The sequence below is a fragment of the Phycodurus eques genome, chromosome 20, assembly GCF_024500275.1.
Source record: "Phycodurus eques isolate BA_2022a chromosome 20, UOR_Pequ_1.1, whole genome shotgun sequence".
NCBI lineage: Eukaryota > Metazoa > Chordata > Actinopteri > Syngnathiformes > Syngnathidae > Phycodurus > Phycodurus eques.
This window is the reverse complement of record NC_084544.1, coordinates 16890613-16914644: the sequence shown is the minus strand read 5'-3', so window position 1 is coordinate 16914644 and position 24032 is coordinate 16890613. Positions and strand designations below refer to the sequence as shown.

General features: G+C 42.1%; 1 protein-coding gene across 1 annotated transcript; it reads right to left on the bottom strand.

The window, feature by feature from the left end:
• Window positions 1–537: 537 nt before the first annotated feature.
• On the bottom strand, window positions 538–17138 carry LOC133396156 (transmembrane protein 106B-like). Its single transcript, XM_061665639.1, is given in 8 exon segments — window positions 538–4790; window positions 4885–4938; window positions 7627–7673; window positions 7732–7983; window positions 10212–10279; window positions 10626–10656; window positions 10658–10834; window positions 17049–17138. Coding segments are annotated over 7 exon segments (753 nt in total). The 5' UTR covers window positions 10823–10834; window positions 17049–17138; the 3' UTR covers window positions 538–4654.
• Window positions 17139–24032: the final 6894 nt, after the last annotated feature.

Sequence of the window (24032 nt, the reverse complement as noted above, 5' to 3'; positions counted from 1 at the left end):
TCCAAAACCTGTATGTACCTTTCAGCGTTAATCGTGCCTAAGTTACCCATGCCATTGACGCTAAGACAGCCCCATACCATCACAGATGCTGACCTTTGAACTTTGCGTCCATAACAGTCCGGATGGTTCTTTTCCTCTTTGGCCCGGAGGAAAACGACATCCACAATTTCCAAAAACAATTTGAAATGTGGACTCGTCGGACCATAGAACACTTTTCCACTTTGCATCGGTCCATCTTAGATGAGCTCGGGCCCAGAGAAGCCGGCGGCGTTTCTGGGTGTTGTTGATAAATGGCTTTTGCTGTGCAAGTTGCACTTACGGATGTAGCGCCGAATTGTATTTACTGACATTGGTTTTCTGAAGTGTTCCTGAACCCATGTGGTGATATCCTTTACACATTGATGTCGGTTTTTGATGCAGTGCCACCTGAGGGATCGAAGGTCACGGGCATTAATTGTTGGTTTTCGGCCTTGCCGCTTACATTGCAGTGATTTCTCCAGATTCTCTGAACCTTTTGATGATATTATGGACCATAGATGATGAAATCCCTAAATTCCTTGCAATTGTACGTTGAGGAACATTGTCCTTAAACTGTTGGACTATTTTCTCACGCACTTGTTCACAAAGAGGTGAACCTCGTCCCATCTTTGCTTGTGAATGACTGAGCAATTCAGGGAAGCTCCTTTTCTACCCAACCATGGCACCCACCTGTTCCCAATGAGCCTGTTCACCTGTGGGATGTTCCAAACAGGTGTTTGATGAGCATTCCTCAACTTTGCCACCTGTCCCAGCTTTTTTGGAACGTGTTGCAGCCATAAAATTCTAAGTTAATGATTATTTGCTAAAAACAATACAGTTCTTCAGTTTGAACATTAAATATCTTGTCTTTGTAGTGTATTCAATTAAATATAGGCTGAACATGATTTTCAAATCATTGTATTCTGTTTTTATTTATGTTTAACACAAGGTCCCAACTTCATTGGAATTGGGGTTGTATATACCAAATGTTGTTCAACGACAGCTTTGAAGAGAAAATCTCAAGGTTTAACAGGACAGCAAATTTTTAGTACAGAAAATAAATAATGCAAATGTCAGAAAAAAATGTGCAATTCTTTTTATAAATAAAATGAGCTGGTGATGCATCAGTGGTGAAAGGGTACATTGCTTATACCTACCAACAACATTCAGCAAAATGTTATTACAATTACAAGAAGAAAAAAAGTCTTAAGAGGACTCTGCAATGGGTTGAAATACAAGGAAATCATTTTTGATGGTGTTTAACGTATATTTATCCCCCAAATTTTAAAATGTCGCCATGCAAGCAACGGTTTGTTCTACTGCAATCCATTGTGAAAAATAATCCAACTGCAAAAAGACCCCAATTAACCCAAGTGGGAAGTACTTTAAGAAACAACAAATTACACTATACTGTATGTATACAGTGGAACCTTGTTTTAACGGACACCAATTTAACAGATATGTGACGTAAGGGACTGGTGTGGTGAGCCACATGCTACTCTACTTGCACCTGGATGCATGCAAATCGCATGTTAATTACTCATGTGCTTGCGTGGTGGCTCGCTGCGCTCGAGAAAATGGCAACCCAGGGTTCAAATACCTCCCGGAAGAGGTAAGTTTATATTTATTTACAGTAATTTTTTTACTCCATTGTGTGTTTTAGGCCATGAAAAAAAGTTTAAAACTTTAGTTTTTTGACATGTATCGTTGTATTTAGGCCGTGAAAAAAAGGGCTTCAATATAATGGACAATCATCTGTAACGGACGCACCCCCCGCCACTTTTAGTCTGTTAAATCGAGGTTCCACTTGAATAGTGCACACAAAGTCCAGTGATAAAAGTGCGGTCAAATAAACAAGCTTAACATTGCTATTTTCATAATGTAATGGCGTCTGCATTCTTTAATAACACAGCAAAAGTTTGCTACCAACATACTGTGCTGGACGAATTAGCTTGAGGGGAACATGATGCTGATAATGCAATTTAGAAATACTGTACTCCAAAGTGCATTATTGACAGTTACATCTCAGCTTCATCAGGTTCTAATTTGGCCATTAACAACTTGTTTTCTGCTTCACTTATGGCTCAGCAGGTAAAAGCATCAATCTATTTTATATTTTGCTTAACCAAGGGGGTTAGGGGGCTAGGTTTTGACGGTTAGGGTGGCTTTGCCCCCGCCCCCCGTACATTTTTGTTTTGTTACCCTCAAAACCAATCGCCGACGGGGGATAGGGGTATTGTATATATTGTATAGTTTTAGGGGGGCTATGACAATAGAACTTCGCCATAAACATACTACCAAATTTTTTTTGGGGGGCATCTTGAGATTTCTTTTGTGGGGCTTCAGGCCTACCAACACCACTGGCTTGACCTAAGTATCCATTGAACTAGAGCCTATCCAAGCTAACCTGCGAAAACCCAGTCAACTACAGAGAGAACATGCAAACCCCACACAGGGGACCCAGAGTTTAGAATCAGAAGCAAAACCTCTCGATCGTGAGGCAGACATGTTAACCGCCACTCCACTATGATGCCAGTAAAGCAGCGATTCCCAACCAGTGTGCGGGGCACATTACCGTGCTGGGAGCGCTCTTCAGGTGTGCCGTGGGAGATACCAAATTTGATTTAATTGCTCGAAAAAAATTCTTTATTTCCAAGAAATAATGTATCTTTATTCATCTATTTATGCCAGTGAGGCAAAGTGACAGACAGAACAAATAAATGCTCTGCTATTAGATGGCAGGAAATACATACAGTAATTAATGTGTCCACTTTTTGTCACATTTTTGTTTGTTGGTGTGCCGTGAGATTTTTCAATGATAAAATACAGTAGACAAATCATAAACCATAAATCATGGCCAATGAATTACCAAAAAAAAAAAAAAAAAAAATCATGCTGTCACTTAAATTTGCTCGCATGTAAAACGTTTTTTGTTTTTTTTAATTATTGTTGATTAAATGAATGTGAACCAAATGCATTTTGAAACGAAACAAAAAACAAATTTGTAGGTCAAGTCAGATTTCTTTTACAGGAATACGATACAAATGTCATGAGTTAACAAACACACTGTTGTACTCATAAGAGGGGTTTCGGGGTGTAAAAATGTTGTGTTATAAAAATGGCTAGTTACTAATCTCTATAGTCATCATATACACATTTTGTAACAATTCAGCTGTGTTTAACTTTTCTTCCATTTTCTATACCACTGGCAGGTGTGCTGGAGCCTTTTCCGAGCTGACTTTGGACAAGAGGCAGGGTACGTACACAGGACCCAGACCAAAGTCGTAGAAAACACAGTCTGGACACTTTTGAACTCACCACACTTCTCTGTCATTGCTTAAATCCATGTCACTCTCTTTATGGACGCCATGTTTTCAGCCAAGGTTTCCAATCCTCACATTTCCGTATGTTCGCCTTGATCAGTTTTTCTCGTTTTCTAAGTGGAGTTTGGCAATTTTGGACAAAATAGTTTGTTGTGTGACTGTAGGCAGTCATACAACTCATACCGACCAGGGCGTGCAGATGCATCGTTTCCCGAAAAACAGAAAGGTGACGCTTGTGGGCATTAAACCCCATATTGATCATACTGTATAGTAATTAAAGGGGAACTACAGTAAAGTGGGGACTTTCAATTTTTTTTTGTTTTTTGCCACCACAAGTCTAAAAAAGGCATTCTGATTAATACTGCGCTCGTGTAATAAGAATGAAACAAATTAATTAATCAATTTTCATCCATCTCCGGGGGCCGGCATGTTGGGCAATATCGCCCTCTGCTGTCGACCAAAATTATCATCACAGGAACTTGCGTCAGGAACGTCACGTGATCAAACCCGGAAAACAGGTAGCGGACTCCTCGTGTATACTGCAATAACTAGCGATACTACTGGTTGGTGACATGACAGTTTCAACTCAAACTTGCTAAAATTTTATTGACTGGTAAATATGAACATTAAATATATATATTGTGAGGTTTTTGTGGAAAACATCCCTTCCTTCCATCCATCTTCTTGTACATTTTGGAAATCAATTGCATCATGTTGCATTGCATAGTGATGCCATGTCAAGCTGGGTGACAATATGGCACCGGCGCATGTCACTGTCCAGACTTGGTTTTCTACGGCTTTGCCCTGGACTGCTTGCACAAATAAACAGCTATTCACACTCACAATCCCAACTGTAGACAATTTACAGTCTTCCATTAACCTAACATGTAAGTTGTTGCATGCAGCAGGAAGCCAGAGGAACCGAAGAAAGTCCTCGCAAGAATAGGGACAATATGTAAAATCCACGCGAGGGCCTGAGCCAAGATTTGAACCCAGAACCTCGCAACTGTGAAGCAGCTATGCTAACCACTGTTCTAGCATGCTGCCATATTGATGATTTTACTTGTTACAAACCTTATAGGTACCTATTTCTGGAAGTATTATTGTGGTCGTATTCACAAGAGACATTCCAATTCGTCATGACAAGTGTCAAGAAAAGCTTCCCTGGGTTGATTCACATTTGTCAGTATGGATTTCTTTTGTTGAAATCATTCAAAACCTGTGATAATTCATCTAAGGGGCAGGAAGCAAATAGGATACCAGTGAACCACGAAAGACTTCAAATGCTTGCAGTGTTAGTGTCAGGTGGTTCGCTACTCTGGATGTGGGATGCTAAACGGATTGGTCATTCCGGTGTTGGACGTGGTGTTCCCTCCACAGTCGACATACTGGTCCATCTCCTGTGACACTCGCTCAGCATGGCTGTAGTACGTGGTGGTGACCGTCACTCTGTTGAGTGGGGTGAGAATGAGGGCAAGTCTTTATAAAGCAACACCCATTTCTGATGTCAAAATTCACATCGTTGATAACCAAGACAACTCAGTGCATCATGAAGACTATGTTGTGAACCTTGATGGATTGTAGAGTACAGTAGTCGCTTTAAAATTAAATACGACAGTCAGTTAGTAAGTACTGTAATTGATGTTAGAAAGGTATTTGCACATAACCATTACCTGCTGGCAGTATAAATCGGTGTGCATGATATTTTATCAACAGCGCAGGTAAGTTGTTCGCTTGGAATTTTAAGCATTACAAACAATGTTGAGAATTGATGATTAATCATCTACCATCTGAATTTTACAACAGATACTGTGAGCAAGGTCCACCTTAACCCTGAGCGGCCAACCCACAGAAATTCACTCCCAGAACATGTCAGAATTTCCATATTTTCAAAATGTTGCCAAGAACATTACAGAGGGACAGTTATTGCAGTACATTATGTATTCATTCATTCATTTTCCCAGACCGGTCGCGGGCGTGATGGAGCCTATCCCAGCTAACTTCGGACGAGAGGCGGGGTACACCCTGAACTGGTCACCAGCCAATTGCAGGGCACATATAAACAAATCATTTGCGCTCACATTCATACCTACGGGCATTTTCGAGTTTCCAATTAACCTACCATGCATGTTTTTGCGATGTGGGAGGAAACCGGAGTACCCGGAGAAAACCCACCCAGGCACGGGGAGAACATGCAAACTCCACACAGTCGAGGCCGGATGCTTACCAGTCGTCCACCGTTCTGCCGTATATTATGTAAGAGGATAAAAATAATTCTGCATAATGTTCTATTGCACAACATAATCATCACTCTATAATTGTAATAATTCATAAATGAAGGCTTCAATATGTGTTATTTTGTTTTTATTGCATCAACCTTGTAATGGTGGACGCAGTTGCAGCTTGAATCAAAGTACATGACATTTTGACATGCCATTGTCAAAAATTCATTCTTTTTTTTAAACAATACAGTGTTTATTTCGTCGAATTCATTCATGAAATCTTCGTCACGGTGGCCGGACATACCGTAATTTCTCGTGTATAATGCGCATCCCCCCACCCGTCCCCAAAAATGGTCAAAAGTCAATAGTGCGCATTATACATTGGTATAGGAGCAAATAGAAAAAAACTTTCACATTTTATAAATGTATGCCACCATCTCGTGGTTATGAAAAAGCTGTAAACTTTCATTCCAAAATGCCACCGCCACCTAGTGGTTATAAAAAAGGTGGAGCCTTCACTTTCATTCCAATATGACAGGGGTACGTATGTATGACTGCATATATGTACAGTTGTCCTCATAAATTACATACCCTGGCAGAATTTGTGAAATCGTTTTTTTTTTTTTTTTTTTTTTTAAATATGACTGATGACTGAACAACAAACATCATTAATTTCTTTATGGTTATGTTTTGTTTAATGACAATGCTTTTCTGAAATACTTGACCGTTTAATTTGAATCCCATTAAAATAAAATTAAATATGTTTCGCCTGGCCTTTCATGTATTCTATAAAGAATTGTACCCATCTTACAAATTCTGCCTGGGTAAGCAAACATATGACCACAACTGTGTGTTTTCCAATTTACTAAATAAAAGTAGGGGTGTGAATTTCAAAATAAGAGCCAAGTCAATAAAAAAAAGAATTAAAAAAAATTAAATATTACATGTTCAAATAAGGCGGGACGGTGGCCGACTGGTTAGAGCGTCAGCCTCACAGTTCTGAGGACGCGGGTTCAATCCCCGGCCCGGCCTCTGTGGAGTTTGCCTGTTCTCCCCGTGCCTGCGTGGGTTTCCTCCCACATCCCAAAAACATGCATTAATTGGAGACTCTAAATTGCCCGTGCGCATGACTGTGAGTGCGAATGGTTGTTTGTTTCTATATGCCCTGCGATTGGGTGGCAACCAATTCAGGGTGTACCCCGCCTCCTGCCCGATGACAGCTGGGATAGGCTCCAGCACATCCGCGACCCTAGTGAGGAGAAGCGGCTCAGAAAATGGATGGATGGATGTTCAAATAAAGTGCTTAACTTCAAAATAATTCTTTGAAAAAAACTACCAAAATACAGATGATACTTCGTTTTGATCATATGGGTAGAAGCAAAATCATGCATTTAAAAAATGCACTATACATTGGTAGAAGGGCTTTCCAGAATTTTGAGGTATACATGGGTGCGTATTTTACACGAGAAATTACGGCACCGCTGTACTGAAAGATAATGGCGGACGCTGTATTCCCCCCTCAAATATCCGAAACAATCGCTGTGACGGCCATAACGAGTCTGCGTCCAGTGATTTCGGTAACAAAATACGGATGTTCCATAACATTTGGGAGCTCTGTTATCCATACCCCTAACAAATAACCTCACAGATCGACGTCCCACAGCCACACTTTAAAATCTTCTGTTCCCTCGAGTGGAAGCTATTTATTATTATTTTTTTTATTGTCTGTATGTTTCTGTGTGGTTTATGCCAAGACTAGTTTAAAATTTTGTTTTTTTTTAAAAGCAGACAAACCCTGAGCCCAAACCCTGCGCTCTCTGAACCTAAAATGTTTTAATTAATTAATGTATTCAATAATAATAAAAATGATAATAATAATTATAATAACAACCAGAAAATTATTGCGGAAATTCAAAAACACCCCATTACTCTGACAGCTCTCCCTTGTGTGTAGTTTGACGACACGCATCCAAAGTGTAGAAATGTAATTTCCCCTCATGGGATGAAAAATAACAACAACAATAATAATAATAAAATATGCAAGTAAACACTTACTACATTACATGTAGCTCATCTCATCTGCTATGACGGTGGGAACCATATAATCAATCTGCCAAAAGAGACAAGAAAGAGGGGTCAGAATATGTTCCTCATGCACTGAGTGGTACCTGTTTCATGTCCAGAGGGCCAATGGCAGTAGCGTTAGTGATGCGAGATTTGCCAATCACAGTGTTGACAAACTCCACCTGAGCTGTGATAGTGGCCCCCTCGACTGAGTAGTAGTTGTTATTGGTGATGTTCTTATTGGTGATTGTTATTGGTGATGTTCCAAAATACCACCCCCACCTAGTGGTTATGAGAAAGGTGTAGCCTACACTTTCATTCCAATATGACAGGGGTACATATGATTGCATATATGTACAATTGTGCTCATAAGTTTACATACCCTGGCAGAATTTGTGAAGTTTTTTTATTTTTTTATTTTTTTAAATATGACTGAACCACAACCATTATTAATTTCTTTATGGTTGTGTTTTGTTTAATGATAATGCTTTTATGAAATGTTTGACCGTTTAATTTGAATACCATTGAAATAAAATTGAATGTGTTTCGCCTGGTCTTTCATGTTTTTTTTTAAAGAATTGTACCCATCTTAAAAATTCTGCCTGGATAATCAAACATATGAGCACAACTGTGTTTTCTAATTTACTAAATAAAGGTAGGGCTGTGAATTTAAAAATATGAGCAAGTAAATACACAAAAATAGTTCAAATAAGTGCTTAACTTCAGAATAATTCTTTGAAAAAAAACTAACAAAATACAGCTAATACTTCATGTTTTGATCATATGAGTAGAAGCAAAATCATGCACTGTAGAAATGCATTATACATGGGTAGAAGGGTTTTCCAGAATTTTGGTCAATTTTGGGGGTGCATATTATACATTGGTGCGCATTAAATTACGGTATAATTTTTTTTCAGGATTTACTAATAAAATATTTATATATTATATTCAGGTGGAACAGTGATAGACTGGTTAGCACATCTGGCTCACAGTTATGAGGACCAGGGTTCACATCTGGCCTCAACTGTGTGGAGTTTGCATCTTCTCCCCGTGCCTGCGTGGGTTTTCTCCGTGTACTCCGGTTTCCTCCCACAGCCCCAAAAATGCATGGTAGGCTAAGTGAAGACTCTAAATTTCCCGTAGGTGTGAATGTGAGTGTGAATGGTTGTTTGTTTCTATGTGCCCTGCAATTGGCTGGCGACCAGTTCAGGGTGTACCCCGCCTCTCGCCCAGAGTCAGCTGGGATAGGCTCCAGCATGCCCGCGACTCTAGTGAGGATAAGCGGTACAGAAGGTGAATTAATTTTCTTAAATTTGAGGACATTCCTATGGATCTTATTTATTTATTTAATTTATGTAACCCATTATTAATAATAAATGGGTCAATGTTTCTTTGTTGTTGTTGATAATTGTTCTCTGTTTGAGTAATATCACTTCATCAAACCTTTTCTAACATTCCATACGACAAAATACTGTGAGTAAAGCATGTATGTTATTGGTGATATCAGATTGGATCGGTATCGGCCAAAATTCAAGGCTGCGATATCGGTATCTGATCAGAAGGGAAAAAGTGGGATCGGGACATCCCTAGTTGTTTATGTTGTAATATTGCAGCAGCTAAGATCACATTGACCAAATATATAGTGTTATGACAAAATGTAGTCTATATTCTTTTATTATATTATCCCATAGTTTCTGTGATTGTTATTACTTCAATAGTTCTCAGTTCTCATGTCACATTTTCAAATGTACCTAGTCGCTTAATTGTTTTTTCCTCCCTTTTCTCTCAAGGACAAGATAAATGTGCGAATAGGTCTTTCTTCCTTGACTCCCTCCCATTTTAGTTTAACTCTGCGTTGCTCTTCCGTGTTCTTCAGAGTTGGCGAGAGGCACGAAGCAACTGCAAGTTCCTCTCTGTCTGTGTCTCTCTTTGGAAAGATTTCATTACAATGACAAAAGACAAGATTGTTTGCTGATTTAATTCCAAAGCAATAGGTATACAGTGTTACCTCGCCACTTCGTGCTTCACGTATTGCGGCTTCAGTGCTTCGCGGGTTTTTCCAAAATACGTATAAGCGTTATAAGAGACGGACGGGGTTATGTCCTTGTACAGGGGAAGTTTGAAGCAAAAGAAAATACAAAGACAACAACTACCCATCACCATGTTTTTCTCCAAGGTAAAACCCCAGCTACACCATCAGCGCCTCCAGCAGAAGAGTCTCAGAGAGAACCTAAAGCCTCTACGAGTCAAGTGAGAGCCTCTCCTCCGCCACCAACGCAAGCCTCTTCCCCTCTTTCAGAAGGCAATGTTGATGAATGTTAATTACTGTATAAGGTTTTAGAATGAAAGATTTAAGTAAATATGTTTACTGTTGTAATCTTTGTCTCAAATATGTAAAATATAAATACTGTTTACATATTTTAAACATTCTGGTACCCACGAAAACTCCTAGGAGGCGTGGGGGGTTTCAAATCCTACTTCGCGCTTTTTCACCTTTCGCGGGGGGTTCTGGTCCCCATTAACCGCGAAAATGAGGAATTACTGTATATATTTCCAGCTGCTGTGCAAACAAAGATAAATATACATACGTCCTCCTTGGGCGAAGCCTTTGGTCACTGTATGGAATTAATGCCCCAAGTTGATTTTCCTGTCCTGAAGAACGAAATAACAACCGATGAGGAGACATATACCTTTTACCCACAAGTTAGTGCATCTGGGAAGCATTCCAAGCCCTTCACTTTTCCCACATTTTGTGATTTACATCCTTAAAAAAAATTTTTTTTTTCTTTTAAATCCCTCAAAATTCTACACACAGCGCTCAAAATGATGTGAACACCGATTTCAGATTTCTGTAAATGTATTAAATTTTCCTGCTGCTGAAAATCACGCATTTTTTAAAAAGTAGTTGTGTAATTTCACACTAGTACAAAATTAAGTCAGTCTAACTTAGTATTTAGAGTTACCCCAATTATTTCAACACACCACATGCAAGTGTTACCTCTAGGGATCCTTCCAGTGCCCTGACATGTAAGGACACGTCACACTGTCTCCTCCTGTAAACTCCACATATGGAATTTGGGAAACGTCACCACCCTTCCCATCTTCTGTTGCATTGTCTTCGAGATGAGAGGTGAGGCCATCCTGACCCTCGTAATACACAGGCTGTTTCAGGAACTGGGAAAATGACTTCCCCATTCATTGTTACACCTGGAAATGTTAAAGCAGCAGTCTGAGAATGGGTTGTGCAATTTGTCAGCAAAAAAATTATACAATTATAGAATAGTTTGTAGACAGTACGGACATACTGTAATTTAAATCGAACACTTTAATATACAGACCCTTTCCAAAAAATTAGAATAGCATGGAAAATGTTATTTATTTCCATAATTCCATTCAAAAAGTTAAACTTTCATAGATTTTCAGGGCCCACAATTTAAATAATTTCAAGTATTTATTTGTTTATTTTTACATCATTTGGGCTTCCAGCTCATAAAACCCACAAAATCAGGAATTCAAAAAAATGGAATACTGTGAAGAAATCAGCCCAAATATTGCCGGCCATAAATGTTTTAAACTGAGTGTCACACACTAATCATCTACTAAACTCAAAGCACCTGCACCGGTTTCCCCAGGCGTCATTCAATTGCTTCAGTTTGGTTCAATTGTCTCAGGTGGGGTCAATGTGAGGAAGACTGCAGACTTGACAACTGGCCAGAAGACCATCATTGATACCCCCCATAGGATGGGTAAGCCACAAAACGTCATAGTTAAGGAGGCTGGCTATTCAGAGTGGTGTCCAAGCATATAAATGGAATGTCTAGTGGAAGGACAAAATGTGGCAGGAGAAGATGCACCAGCAAAAGAGATGACCGTGGGCTACAGTGGATTATCAAACAGAAGATTCAAGAATCTAGCAGAGATCCGGACAGAGTGGAATGAGGCGAGAGTCACAGTTTCCAAAACCATCACATTCAGATGCATCCGGGAGATGGGCTACAACTGTCGGGTTCCTCGGGTCAAGCCACTTCTGAGCCTGAGCCAACGTAGGAAGCGTCTCAACTGGGCCAAGGAGAAGAAGGACTGGACTGTTGGCCAGCGGTCCAAGGTCCTCTTTTCCGATGAAAGTAAAATTTGACTTTCATTCGGGAATCAAGGTCAAGGGTTTGGAGGAAGACGGGTGAAGAACAGAACCCAAGCTGCTTGAGGTCCAGTGTGAAATATCCACAGTCAATCATGATTTGGGGTGCAATGCAGCCCTATGGGTGGCACAAGTCAGTGCAAACTGTAGGCCGGTCCCAAGCCCGGATAAATGCAGAGGGTTGCGTCAGGAAGGGCATCCGGCTTAAAACCTTGCCAAACAAATATGAGCGTTCATCCAAAGAATTCCATACCGGATCGGTCGTGGCCCGGGTTAACAACGTCCGCCACCGGCGCAGTCAACCTGCGGGGCACCGTTGGAAATTCAGCTACTGTGGGTCGAAGTCAAAGAAGAAGAGGAGGTGGAAAGCGAGTTCTTCGGCAGAAAGAGAAGAGGAAAACACAGAGCCTAGAACTGAATGTGGGGACTTTGAATGTTGGGACTATGACAGGAAAATCTCGGGAGTTGGTTGACATGATGATGAGGAGAAAGGTTGATATATTGTGTGTCCAGGAGACCAGGTGGAAAGGCAGTAAGGCTAGAACTTTAGGGGCAGGGTTTAAATTATTTTACCATGGTGTCGATGGGAAGAGAAATGGAGTCGGGGTTATTTTAAAAGAAGAGTTGGCTAAGAATGTCTTGGAGGTGAAAAGAGTGTCAGATCGAGTGATGAGGCTGAAATTTGAAATTGAGGGTGTTATGTGTCATGTGATTAGTGGCTATGCCCCACAGGTAGGATGTGACCTAGAGGTGAAAGAGAAATTCTGGAAGGAGCTAGATGATGTAGTTCTTAGCATCCCAGACAGAGAGAGAGTCGTAATTGGTGCAGATTGTAATGGACATGTTGGTGAAGGTAATAGGGGTGATGAAGAAGTGATGGGTAAGTACGGCATCCAGGAAAGGAACTTGGAGGGACAGATGGTGGTAGACTTTGCAACAAGGATGCAAATGGCTGTAGTGAACACTTTTTTCCAGAAGAGGCACGAACATAGGGTGACCTACAAGAGCGGAGGTAGAAGCACACAGGTGGATTACATCTTGTGCAGACGATGTCATCTGAAGGAGGTTACCAACTGTAAGGTAGTGGTAGGGGAGAGTGTGGCTAGACAGCATAGGATGGTGGTGTGTAAGATGACTCTGGTGGTGGGGAGGAAAATTAGGAAGACAAAGGCAGAGAAGAGAACCATGTGGTGGAAGCTGAGACAGGACGAGTGTTGTGCAGCTTTTCGGGAAGAGGTGATACAGGCTCTCGGTGGACGGCAGGAGCTTCCAGAAGACTGGACCACTGCAGCCAAGGTGATCAGAGAAGCAGGCAGGAGAGTACTTGGTGTATCTTCTGGCAGGAAAGGAGAGAAGGAGACTAGGTGGTGGAACCTCACAGTACAGGTAATCATACAAGGAAAGAGGTTAGCTAGGAAGAAGTGGGACACTGAGAGGACCGAGGAGAGGCGAAAGGAATACATTGAGATGCGACACAGGGCAAAGGTAGAGGTGGCAAAGGCAAAACAAGAGGCATATGATTACATGTATGGCAGGTTGGACACTAAGAGAAAAGGATCTATACAGGCTGGCCAGACAGAGGGATAGAGATGGGAAAGATGTGCAGCAGGTTAGGGTGATTAAGGATAGAGATGGAAATATGTTGACTGGTGCCAGCAGTGTGCTTGCTAGATGGAAAGAATACTTCGAGGAGTTGATGAATGAGGAAAATGATAGAGAAGGGAGAGTAGAAGAGGTAAGTGTGGTGGACCAGGAAGTGGCAATGATTAGTAAGGGGGAAGTTAGAAAGGCATTAAAGAGGATGAAAAATGGAAAGGCAGTTGGTCCTGATGACATTCCTGTGGAGGTATGGAAGCATCTAGGAGATGTGGCTGTGAAGTTTTTGACCAGCTTGTTCAATAGAATTCTAGTGCGTGAGAAGATGCCTGAGGAATGGAGGAAAAGTGTACTGGTGCCCATTTTTAAGAACAAAGGTGATGTGCAGAGCTGTGGCAACTATAGAGGAATAAAGTTGATGAGCCACACAATGAAGTTATGGGAAAGAGTAGTGGAGGCTAGACTCAGGACAGAAGTGAGTATTTGCGAGCAACAGTATGGTTTCATGCCTAGAAAGAGTACCACAGATGCATTATTTGCCTTGAGGATGTTGATGGAAAAGTATAGAGAAGGTCAGAAGGAGCTACATTGTGTCTTTGTGGAGCTCGAGAAAGCCTATGACAGAGTACCCAGAGAAGAACTGTGGTACTGCATGCGGAAGTCTGGAGTGGCAGAGAAGTATGTTAGAATAATACAGGACATGTACGAGGGCAGCAGAACAGTGGTGAGGTGTGCTGTAGGTGTGACAGAAGAATTTAAGGTGGACGTGGGACTGCATCAGGGATCAGCCCTGAGCCCCTTCCTTTTTGCAGTGGTGATGGATAGGCTGACAGATGAGGTTAGATTGGAATCCCCGTGGACCATGATGTTTGCAGATGACATTGTGATCTGCAGTGAAAGCAGGGAGCAGCTGGAGGAACAGTTAGAAAGATGGAGGCATGCACTGGAAAGAAGAGGAATGAAGATTAGCCGAAGTAAAACAGAATATATGTGCATGAATGAGAGGGCTGGTGGGGGAAGAATGAGGCTACAGGGAGAAGCGATAGCAAGGGTGGAGGACTTTAAATACTTGGGGTCAACCGTCCAGAGCAATGGTGAGTGTGGTCAGGAAGTGAAGAAACGGGTCAAAGCAGGTTGGAACGGGTGGAGGAAGGTGTCAGGTGTGTTATGTGACATAAGAGTCTCTGCTAGGATGAAGGGCAAAGTTTATAAAACAGGTAGTGAGGCCAGCCATGATGTACGGATTAGAGACAGTGGCAATGAAGAGACAACAGGAAGCAGAGCTGGAGGTGGCGGAAATGAAGATGTTGAGGTTCGCTCTTGGAGTGACCAGGTTGGATAAAATTAGAAATGAGCTCATCAGAGGGACAGCCAAGGTTCGATGTTTTGGAGACAAAGTTAGAGAGCGCAGACTTCAATGGTTTGGACACGTCCAGAGGAGAAATAGTGAGTATATTGGAAGAAGGATGATGAGGATGGAGCTGCCAGGCAAGAGAGCTCGAGGAAGACCAAAGAGAAGGTTGATGGATGTCGTGAGGGAAGACATGAGGGCAGTTGGTGTTCGAGAGGAGGATGCAGGAGATAGGCTTACATGGAAAAGGATGACGCGCTGTGGCGACCCCTAACGGGACAAGTCGAAAGGAAAAGAAGAATCATGATTTGGGTTGCAATGTCCAGTGAAGGTGTTGGTCAACTCTGCTTTCTTAAATCCAAGGTCAGTGCAAAAGTCTGCCAGAATGTTTTAGAGGACTTCATGAGTCCTTCTTCTGAGGATGGAGATGCAGATTTCTTCTTCCAGCAGCACCTGGCCCCTGCCCATACTGCCAGAAGCACCAAAACCTGGTTTGATGCCCATGACATCACAGTGCTTGACTGGCCTGCCAACTCGCCGGATCGAAACCCCATTGAGAACCTATGAGACATTATCAAGAGGAAAATGAGGAGCACCAGACCCCAAAACGAAGAAGAACTGACAGCTAGCATCAAAGAAATCTGGGCTTCCATATCTCCCAGGCAATGCCACAGGCTGATTGCCTCGATGCCACGGCACATCGAGGCAGTGATTAAAGCAACGGCATTTCCAACCAAGTATTGAAGATTAACATATTCTTTTGAAAGTACCATATTTTGATGGATTTAATGTGACCCAAATTTATCTCTTTTTTTTCCTACAAAAACTGAGAAGTAAATGGTGATTTCTTAACAGTATTCTAATTTTGTGAATTCTTGATTTTGTGGGCTTTATGAGCTAGAAGCCCAAATTATGTAAAAATAAACAAATAAACATTTGAAATTGTTTAAATTGTGGGCCCTGAATCTATACTCTATGAAAGTTTCACTTTTTGAACGGAATTATGGAAATAAATGAACTTGTTTGCACAGCGGCGTACGAATAAATAGGTATTATCCCACAGCATGAGAAGGCGCTCTGAGTTACAGCCAGACTTGCTGGTTTCCATTTGATTGATATATATTTATGGTCGAGAAGTCTTTTTCATACAAATATTTACTGTAATTATGATTTTACTACTACATCAGTGATAGACGACGTAGGGATGGACAATCAAAATGCAATCGTGATTTTGGCTTCTCACGATTATAAAAACATCATAATGAAAGAAATACGATTAATGTGCTGAACGGCACAGTGAGCGTATGCAAGTTCCTGCATCTTGAAAGCACCCTGAATGCATCTATATTGCTTGCAGCAAGCGTGCGACGTATGTTATTCTGACGTCCCTGAGAGTGCTTTAAGCGGTTATTGACAATACAGTTGGAGCTTACTTTAAAACACACACACACGATATATTTAAATACAACACATACTTGGTTTTACAAACATTGCCAGCTTAATGCTAAAACTTAACGGAAAACCCTATTGACAGGCTGGCAAAAAATGAGCATTAAAAGTCACAGGAGGGATTTACCTTCAAATAACTAATTCTGAAACACAAATGCTATATTAACACTTACAGAGAGAGATATAATATAATATAATATATCTAATATTATAATACTCACAGGCATTTATTCTTCAGAATCTGTGAAGAACGAGTTATATTAATAAAGTCACAACTTTCTTCTACTCTTTTTATCTTAATGTAAGTGTGTATCTCCATGATTGCACCACACTGCCTCTAAAGGCCAAGGCAGGTATTTTCTTGTATTCATTGCAATTATTGTAAAATTCATTCTTTTACTTGTTACTAATGGATTTTTTTAGTTGTTCTTTTAAGTTATAGTTAAACTGGATTTGTTAGTTGAATAAATACATTTTGGAATGAAGAACTAATTGTGCTTATTAATCGTTATTTCAATACCATTCAAAAAATAATACTGATATAATTGTCCAGCCCTAAAACGACGGCAATTTTCATCTTACGTAAAAATTTGGGTTACGTCGCCGCCGTAGGAACGCAGCATAATCAATAGAATTGAATGGTTTAGTCTCAAAGGTCACACATTATTCGGTTAATCTGTACACGCTATTCATACCCATCAAATTTCAATGTTTTTCTTCCAATTACGAATATGAAGCTAACAAAAACAAAAATCACAAAATAAACGTATGCTGTGAGCGTCGCTGTGAAAACAGCCAGGGCGACACTATAGATTGGATTCAGTAAATGTAAGACAAATACACAATCATTGCGGGGAAAAAATGGAGCAATGGAGAGAAGTATTTACCTCTATGAGACAGCAGACTCGTGAGAGGCGATGCAGTGTTTACAAGGAACAGACATGCGCGTACGAGACCGCTGCGATGAGGAATGTCCTCTTCTTCTCTTGGTGTTGGCAAATAACTTCGAGGTGCATTACCGCCACCTACTGGTACAGCTTCCCGCTCGAGCGTGTCAAAAACAAAACGCCTATCCAGTTATTAAGCATCACTACAAAAATGAAACATCCTCATATTTGACTGACCAGATTTATTGCCTTTAAAAACTATCAAAACTATTCAGCAGTATTCTTTCTAACCTTTATTTAACGAGGTAAAACCCATTGAGATCAGGATCTCTTTCACAAGGGTGACCAGGCCAAGAGGTCAGCAGCACATATCATGAAAACAATTACAAATAAGTGACAATATAGAGTAAAACGTACCATGTTAAGGTGGAATGATGGTTTTAAAGGAACACACAAACCAACAACAATTGAACAATTAAACACAGGCAGTGTTCAGTGGTCTCGAGCTGGAAGTCCCTCAGCATAGAACAGAAAACTCTGAGAATGAGGAAGTATTATTCCATGTGTGGGGGCAGCAAAGCTGAACGCTCATTTGCCCCAATTCAGTCCTTACAGAAGGAACCCATCAAAACAATTGTCGTGCAAGAATGCGAGGAAGTTTGTTTTGCAATAAAGCACACAAACAAGGAGGAATCGAGGCTAAAACAGCCTTCAAAATTGGGGTCAGCCAACGTGCATATCTGCACTAAGAGAAGGCATAAAATCATATGATTTTCAAAAGCGAAGTCATTTGTCTTCTTTCAATATATTATGACATGTTCTATTGTTTCTTCTGGCCCATGATATTTCTTCAATGATGCTCACCTATTTGGAGAAGTGAACTGTTCAACCCTGGAACGGTTTCTCTCGTAGCCCTCCCGTGACCTCAACATTAGTTTAATGCATTTACTAAGCCTGGGACGATACAGTACCGAAACCCAAAATCAAGACGTTCTCGGACACAAATCTTTGTTGCTTTTGAAATGGCAGAACCACGGACGCCTCTTCCAACTCCCAGAGTTTGTGCCTCTGATTCAAATACCAATATAGCCCTATCACCTCACAGTGCTACCAAACTTCATGTTATTGTAATAATATTATCATTATTATTTTAAACTAATAATAATAAAACAAAACATAATCCCAGATTGAATACACATTTCTTGAACAAGCCTTCCTGTCATGTCATGTGATCCATTTTTCCAGCAACAGTCATCTGACTGGTGTGAGCAAAACTGCGGCCACCACGAACGCGAGGTCAACGAGACCAAGCGGCGCAGAGGAAAGGAGGAAACATGGCGAGCAGGGGCGTGCAGGCACCTTTGGTTACACTAGCGCAGTTAGCCCACATTTGGCACAATAGCCAAGGGAATAGATCTTGTTGATCGAAACCAGGGGTATTCAACCCAAATTGAAATAGCTTCAGATCAAGCAAATTTCTTGAAGCCAAGGACCGGAAGCGGATGGATGAGTTGTTGTAGCTCTATATCTGCTTGGAATCGATACCTACCAGTGAAAACCTTTTGCCATTCATCATAGTCAAGTAACACAGAACTAAACACATATGCATGGCTGTTGATATGTACAGTATTTACAGACCCTGGCAGAATTTGTGAAATACACATCAAAAGTGTGTTTAGAAAACTATTCAAACATTTTCGTGCAGGAAGTGGTCAATGTTTGTACAGTATATGTTCCAAAGGATAGAGATGTATGAATGTATGTATGTATGTATATATGTGCCTAATGCACCTCCATGGTTGCTGTCAAATTCAATGTGGGAATTGAATTGCACATTTTAATATAATGACATTTTGACTCTTTAATATTTTGATTTTGTTTGTATCCTGCCTACACTGCATAGCCACACACGCAATGAAAATGTTCCCCCAGGTTTTTCACAATTGCCTGGTTTATTACTTGTTGCTCTACTAAATGCAGATAGCCTTGGATGTGCTCAAATGGAAATTCAATTGGAATTTTGTTTTAGCTGATAATTGACAATAAAGGTACATTTTTGCTCAACCAAATCTGATTGATGCAAACATCAGATCGAAAGAGATCTAATAACTATTAATATACAATCGATTTAACATCATTATCACTGGCAAATATACAGTCTATACAATACAATTCTAATGCAAATCTGTCTCAAATGATATCCTCAGTTCAATCCAACACATCAGTGCAATCTTCATCAAATACAATCAAACATTTGAGTGATGAATTGGCTGCACGAGTGATTACACTTGATTAGTGACAGTAAGGATGCTCAACTAAAAACAACTCTGCTGGACTGAGCAGTGGAAAGTGATTGTGACTCTCACAGAAGACAGCTGCTCAGCTGCTGACAAGAGCGTTCATGAAAGGATTTGACCGCTGGTGTGATTTGATGAAGGTTGAGCTTCCCGTTACAGGCACCTGGACAGCTTTTCACTGCAGAGACGGAAGTCCAAGTGCCATCCCTGTAGAAACTAAAGCATTGACCAGAGGTACCACGGCCTGGGCTTCAATCAGGTTCTTGAAAAGTATTATGCTTCAGACTACTGATATTTTAGATGAAATACAAATAATTGCTGTCAAGCTATCAGTGTTGTCCAAAATCTAGTACCATATAATTTTCTGTAAAGTAACCACCAAATAGTTACTTGATTCAGAGTAAGAAAGTACTCAGTGAAAAAACTACTCAGGTAGTGAGTACCTGTTGGTAACTTGGATCCATGCATCCATCCATCCATCTTCTGAACAGCTTATCCTCACTAGGGTCACGTGTGTGTTGGCGCCTATCTCAGCTGACTGGGGGGGCGGCGGGGTATACCCTGAACGGGTGCCAACCAATCGCAGAAAGAAAATAAATAAAATATGAATGTGCACACTCAGTGCTGAACTTCTTCTTCTTTTCCTTTTGCCTTGTCCAGTTAAGGGTCGCTACAGCATGTCCTGCTTTTCCACATAAGCCTATCTCCTCCATCCTCCTCTCTAACACCAACTGCCCTCATGTCTTCCCTCATTACATCCATCAACCTTCTCTTTGCTCTTTCTCTAGCTCCCTTGCCTGGCCGCTCCATCTCATCATCCTTCTACCAATATACTCACTATTTCTCCTCTGGACGTGTCCAAACCATCCAAGTCTGCTCTCTCTAACTTTGTCTCCAAAACATCAAACCTTGGCTGTCCCTCTGATGAGCTCATTTCTAATTTTATCCAACCTGGTCACGTCGAGAGCGAACCTCAACATCTTCATTTCTGCCACCTCCAACTCTGCTTCCTGCTGTCTCTTCAATGCCACTGTCTCTAATCCGTCCATCATGGCTGGCCTCACCACTGTCTTACAAACTTTGCCCTCCATCCTAGCAGAGACTCTTCGGTTACATAACACACCTGACACCTACCTCCACTCGCTCCAACCTGCTTGGACCCGTTTCTTCACTTCCTGACCACACTCACTATTCCTCTGGATTGTTGACCCTGATTATTTAAAATACCCTCACTATCTCTTCTCCCTGTAGCCTCATTCCTTCCCCTCCACCACTTTCTTTTATGCACATACTGTATATTTTGTCGTACTTCAGCTAATCTTCATTCCTCTCCTTTCCAGTGCATGCCTCCACCTTTCCAACTGTTCCGCCACCTGCTCCCTGCTTTCAGAATCAGAATCAGAATCAGAATCATCTTTATTTGCCAAGTATGTCCAAAACACACAAGGAATTTGTCTCCGGTAGTTGGAGCCGCTCTAGTACAACAAACAGTCAATTTACAGAACACTTTGGGGACATAAAGACATTGACAAAAAACAATTGTGCAAAAAGATGCAGAGTCCTCTAGCACTTAGAGCAGTTCGAACGACTAATATTGCAATAGTCCGGTGCAATGACCATTGTGCAAAGGGCGCTGAGACTTCAAGGAGTGTATGCGGTTTAAAGTGACGAGTAGCGCGATCATCTGGGACAATGTCGGTTGTGCAAATGTTACAGATACTCCTCAATCAGTGTGCAAATGGAGCAGATGCTACTCTGGCATGAGTGGCCAGTATATGCAAATAGTGCAGCATGGCGAGACAACTACAGTGAGTGCACAAGTAATACATAATTGGCCCCACAGAAATGTGACAACGAACTCAAGTCAAAAAATTGCCAGCTTGTTGTAATGGAATTATAGGTTAGGTGTTTAAGAAGTTGATCGCAAGAGGGAAGAAGCTGTTGGAATGTCTACTAGTTCTAGTTTGCGTTGATTGATAGCGCCTACCTGAGGGAAGGAGCTGGAAGAGCTGGTGACCGGGGTGCAGACGGTCCAAGAGGATTTTGCACGCCCTTGTCTTAGTTCTGGCAGCGTGCAAGTCCTCAATGGTGGGTAGGGGGGTACCGACAATCCTTTCAGCAGTTTTGATTGTCCGTTGCAGTCGGAGTTTGTCCTTTTTTGTAGCAGCACCAAACCAGACTGTGATGGAAGAACACAGGACCGATTCGATGACCGCTGTGTAGAACTGTCTCAGCAGCTCCGGTGGCAGGCCGTGCTTTCTCAGAAGCCGCATGAAGTACATCCTCTGCTGGGCCTTTTTGAGGACGGAGTTGATGTTGTTCGCCCACTTCAGGTCCTGAGAGATTGTAATTCCCAGGAACTTGAAGGTCTCGACGGTTGACACAAGGCAGCTGGACAACGTGAGGGGCAGCTGTGGCGAAGGATGCCTCCTGAAGTCCACGATCATCTCTACCGTCTTGAGCGTGTTCAGCTCCAGGTTGTGTCGCCCGCACCACAGCTCCAGCCGCTCCGCTTCCTGTCGATATGCAGACTCGTCACCGTCCTTGATGAGGCCGATGACAGCGGTGTCATCTGCAAACTTCAGGAGCTTGACAGTCGGGTTCGCTGAGGTGCAGTCGTTCGTGTAGAGAGAGAAGAGCAGCGGAGAGAGGACACAACCTTGGGGCGCCCCAGTGCTGATGCTGCGTGTGGATGAGGTGGCCTCCCCCAGCCTGACCTGCTGTGTCCTGCCCGTCAGAAAGCTGTAAATCCACTGGCAGATGGCAGGTGAGACGCTGAGCTGGAGAAGCTTGGTTGAAAGGAGTTCAGGGATGATGGTGTTGAACGCTGAGCTGAAGTCCACGAACAGGATCCTCACGTAGGTCCCTGCACTGTCGAGGTGTTCTAGGATGAAGCGCAGTCCCATGTTGACTGCATCATCCGCAGACCTGTTCGCTTGGTAGGCAAACTGCAGGGGGTCCAGCAGGGGACCTGTGACACTCTTGAGGTGGTCCAGCACGAGACGTTCAAAGGACTTCATGACCACAGATGTCAAAGCGACAGCCCTGTCGTCATTCAGACCCGAGATTGCAGGTTTCTTGGGGACTGGAATGATGGTGGATCGTTTGAAGCAGGATGGAACTTCGCACATTTCCAAAGATCTGTTAAAGATCTGAGTGAAGACTGGAGCGAGCTGGTCCGCGCAGACTTTGAGGCAGGATGGGGACACATGGTCCGGTCCTGTTGCTTTGTTAATCTTCTGTTGTTTGAAGATGCGTCTCACATCCTGTTCATGGATGGTTAACGCAGAAGTCAGAGGTGTGGTTGTGGTCGCGGGTGCGGCCGGGTGGGTGTGTGGAGTGAAACTGTCCTTTTCAAATCTGCAATAGAAGGTATTCAAGTCGTTGGCTAGTGTGCTATTGTTCTCAGCTTGGGGGGATCGTCGCTTGTAATTAGTCAGCGATTGGAATGCACGCCAGACTGATTTCGAGTCGTTCGCGCTAAACTGTTTTTCCAACTTTGCTGCATAGATCCTCTTTGCAATGTTAATTTCTTTAGTCAGCTGGTTTCTAGCTCGATTATACAGGGCCCTGTCCCCGCTCTGATATGCATCTTCCTTAGCTTGGCGAAGCTGCTTAAGTTTAGCAGTGAACCACGGCTTGTTGTTGTTGAATGTCCGAAATGATTTTGTTGGTACACAAACCTCTTCACAGAAACTGATATAGGATGTGACAGTGTCCGTATATTCATCCACGCTGCCAGCTGAATTTTCAAAGACACTCCAGTCTGTGCAGTCTAAACAGCTTTGAAGTTCCATCTTTGCTTCATTGGTCCACTTTTTGACTGTTTTCACTGTAGGCTTCGCACATTTAAGTTCTTGCTTGTACGTCGGTATTAAGTGAATTAAGCAGTGATCAGACGAGCCCAGGGCTGCACAAGGTATAGCACGGTATGCGTTTTTTACCGTAGTGTAGCAGTGGTCTAAAGTATTATTTTCCCTGGTAGGACAGTCGATGTGCTGCTTGTATTTAGGGAGTTCGTGGTTGAGTTTAGCTTTGTCTTTCACTGCAGATCACAATGTTATCTGTGAACATCATGGTCCACAGGGCTTCCAGTCTGACTTCATCTGTCAGCTTATCCAGCACCACTGCAAACAGGAAGGGGCTCAGGGCGGATCCCTGATGCAGTCCCACCTCCACCTTAAACTCCTCTGTCACACCTACAGCACACCTCTCCGCTGTTCTGCTGCCCTCAGACATGTCCTGTACTATTCTAACATACTTCTCTCCCACGCCAGACTTCCACCTATAATACGACAGTTCCTCTCTGGGTACTCTGTCATAGGTTTTCTCTAGATCTACCAAGACACAATGTAGCTCCTTCTGACCTTCTCTGTACTTTTCCATCAACATCCTCAAGGCAAATAATGCATCTGTGATACTCTTTCTAGGCATGAAACCATACTGTTGCTCGCAAATACTCACTTCTGTCCTGAGTTTAGCGTCCACTACTCTTTCCCATAACTTAATTGTGTCGCTCAGCAACTTTATTCCTCTATAGTTCCCACAGCTCTGCACATCACCTTTGTTCTTAAAAATGGGCACCAGTACACTTTTCCTCCATTCTTCAGGCATCTTCTCACCCATGAGAATTCTATTGAACAAGCTGGTAAAACCTCCACAGCAATCTATCCTACATGCTTCCATA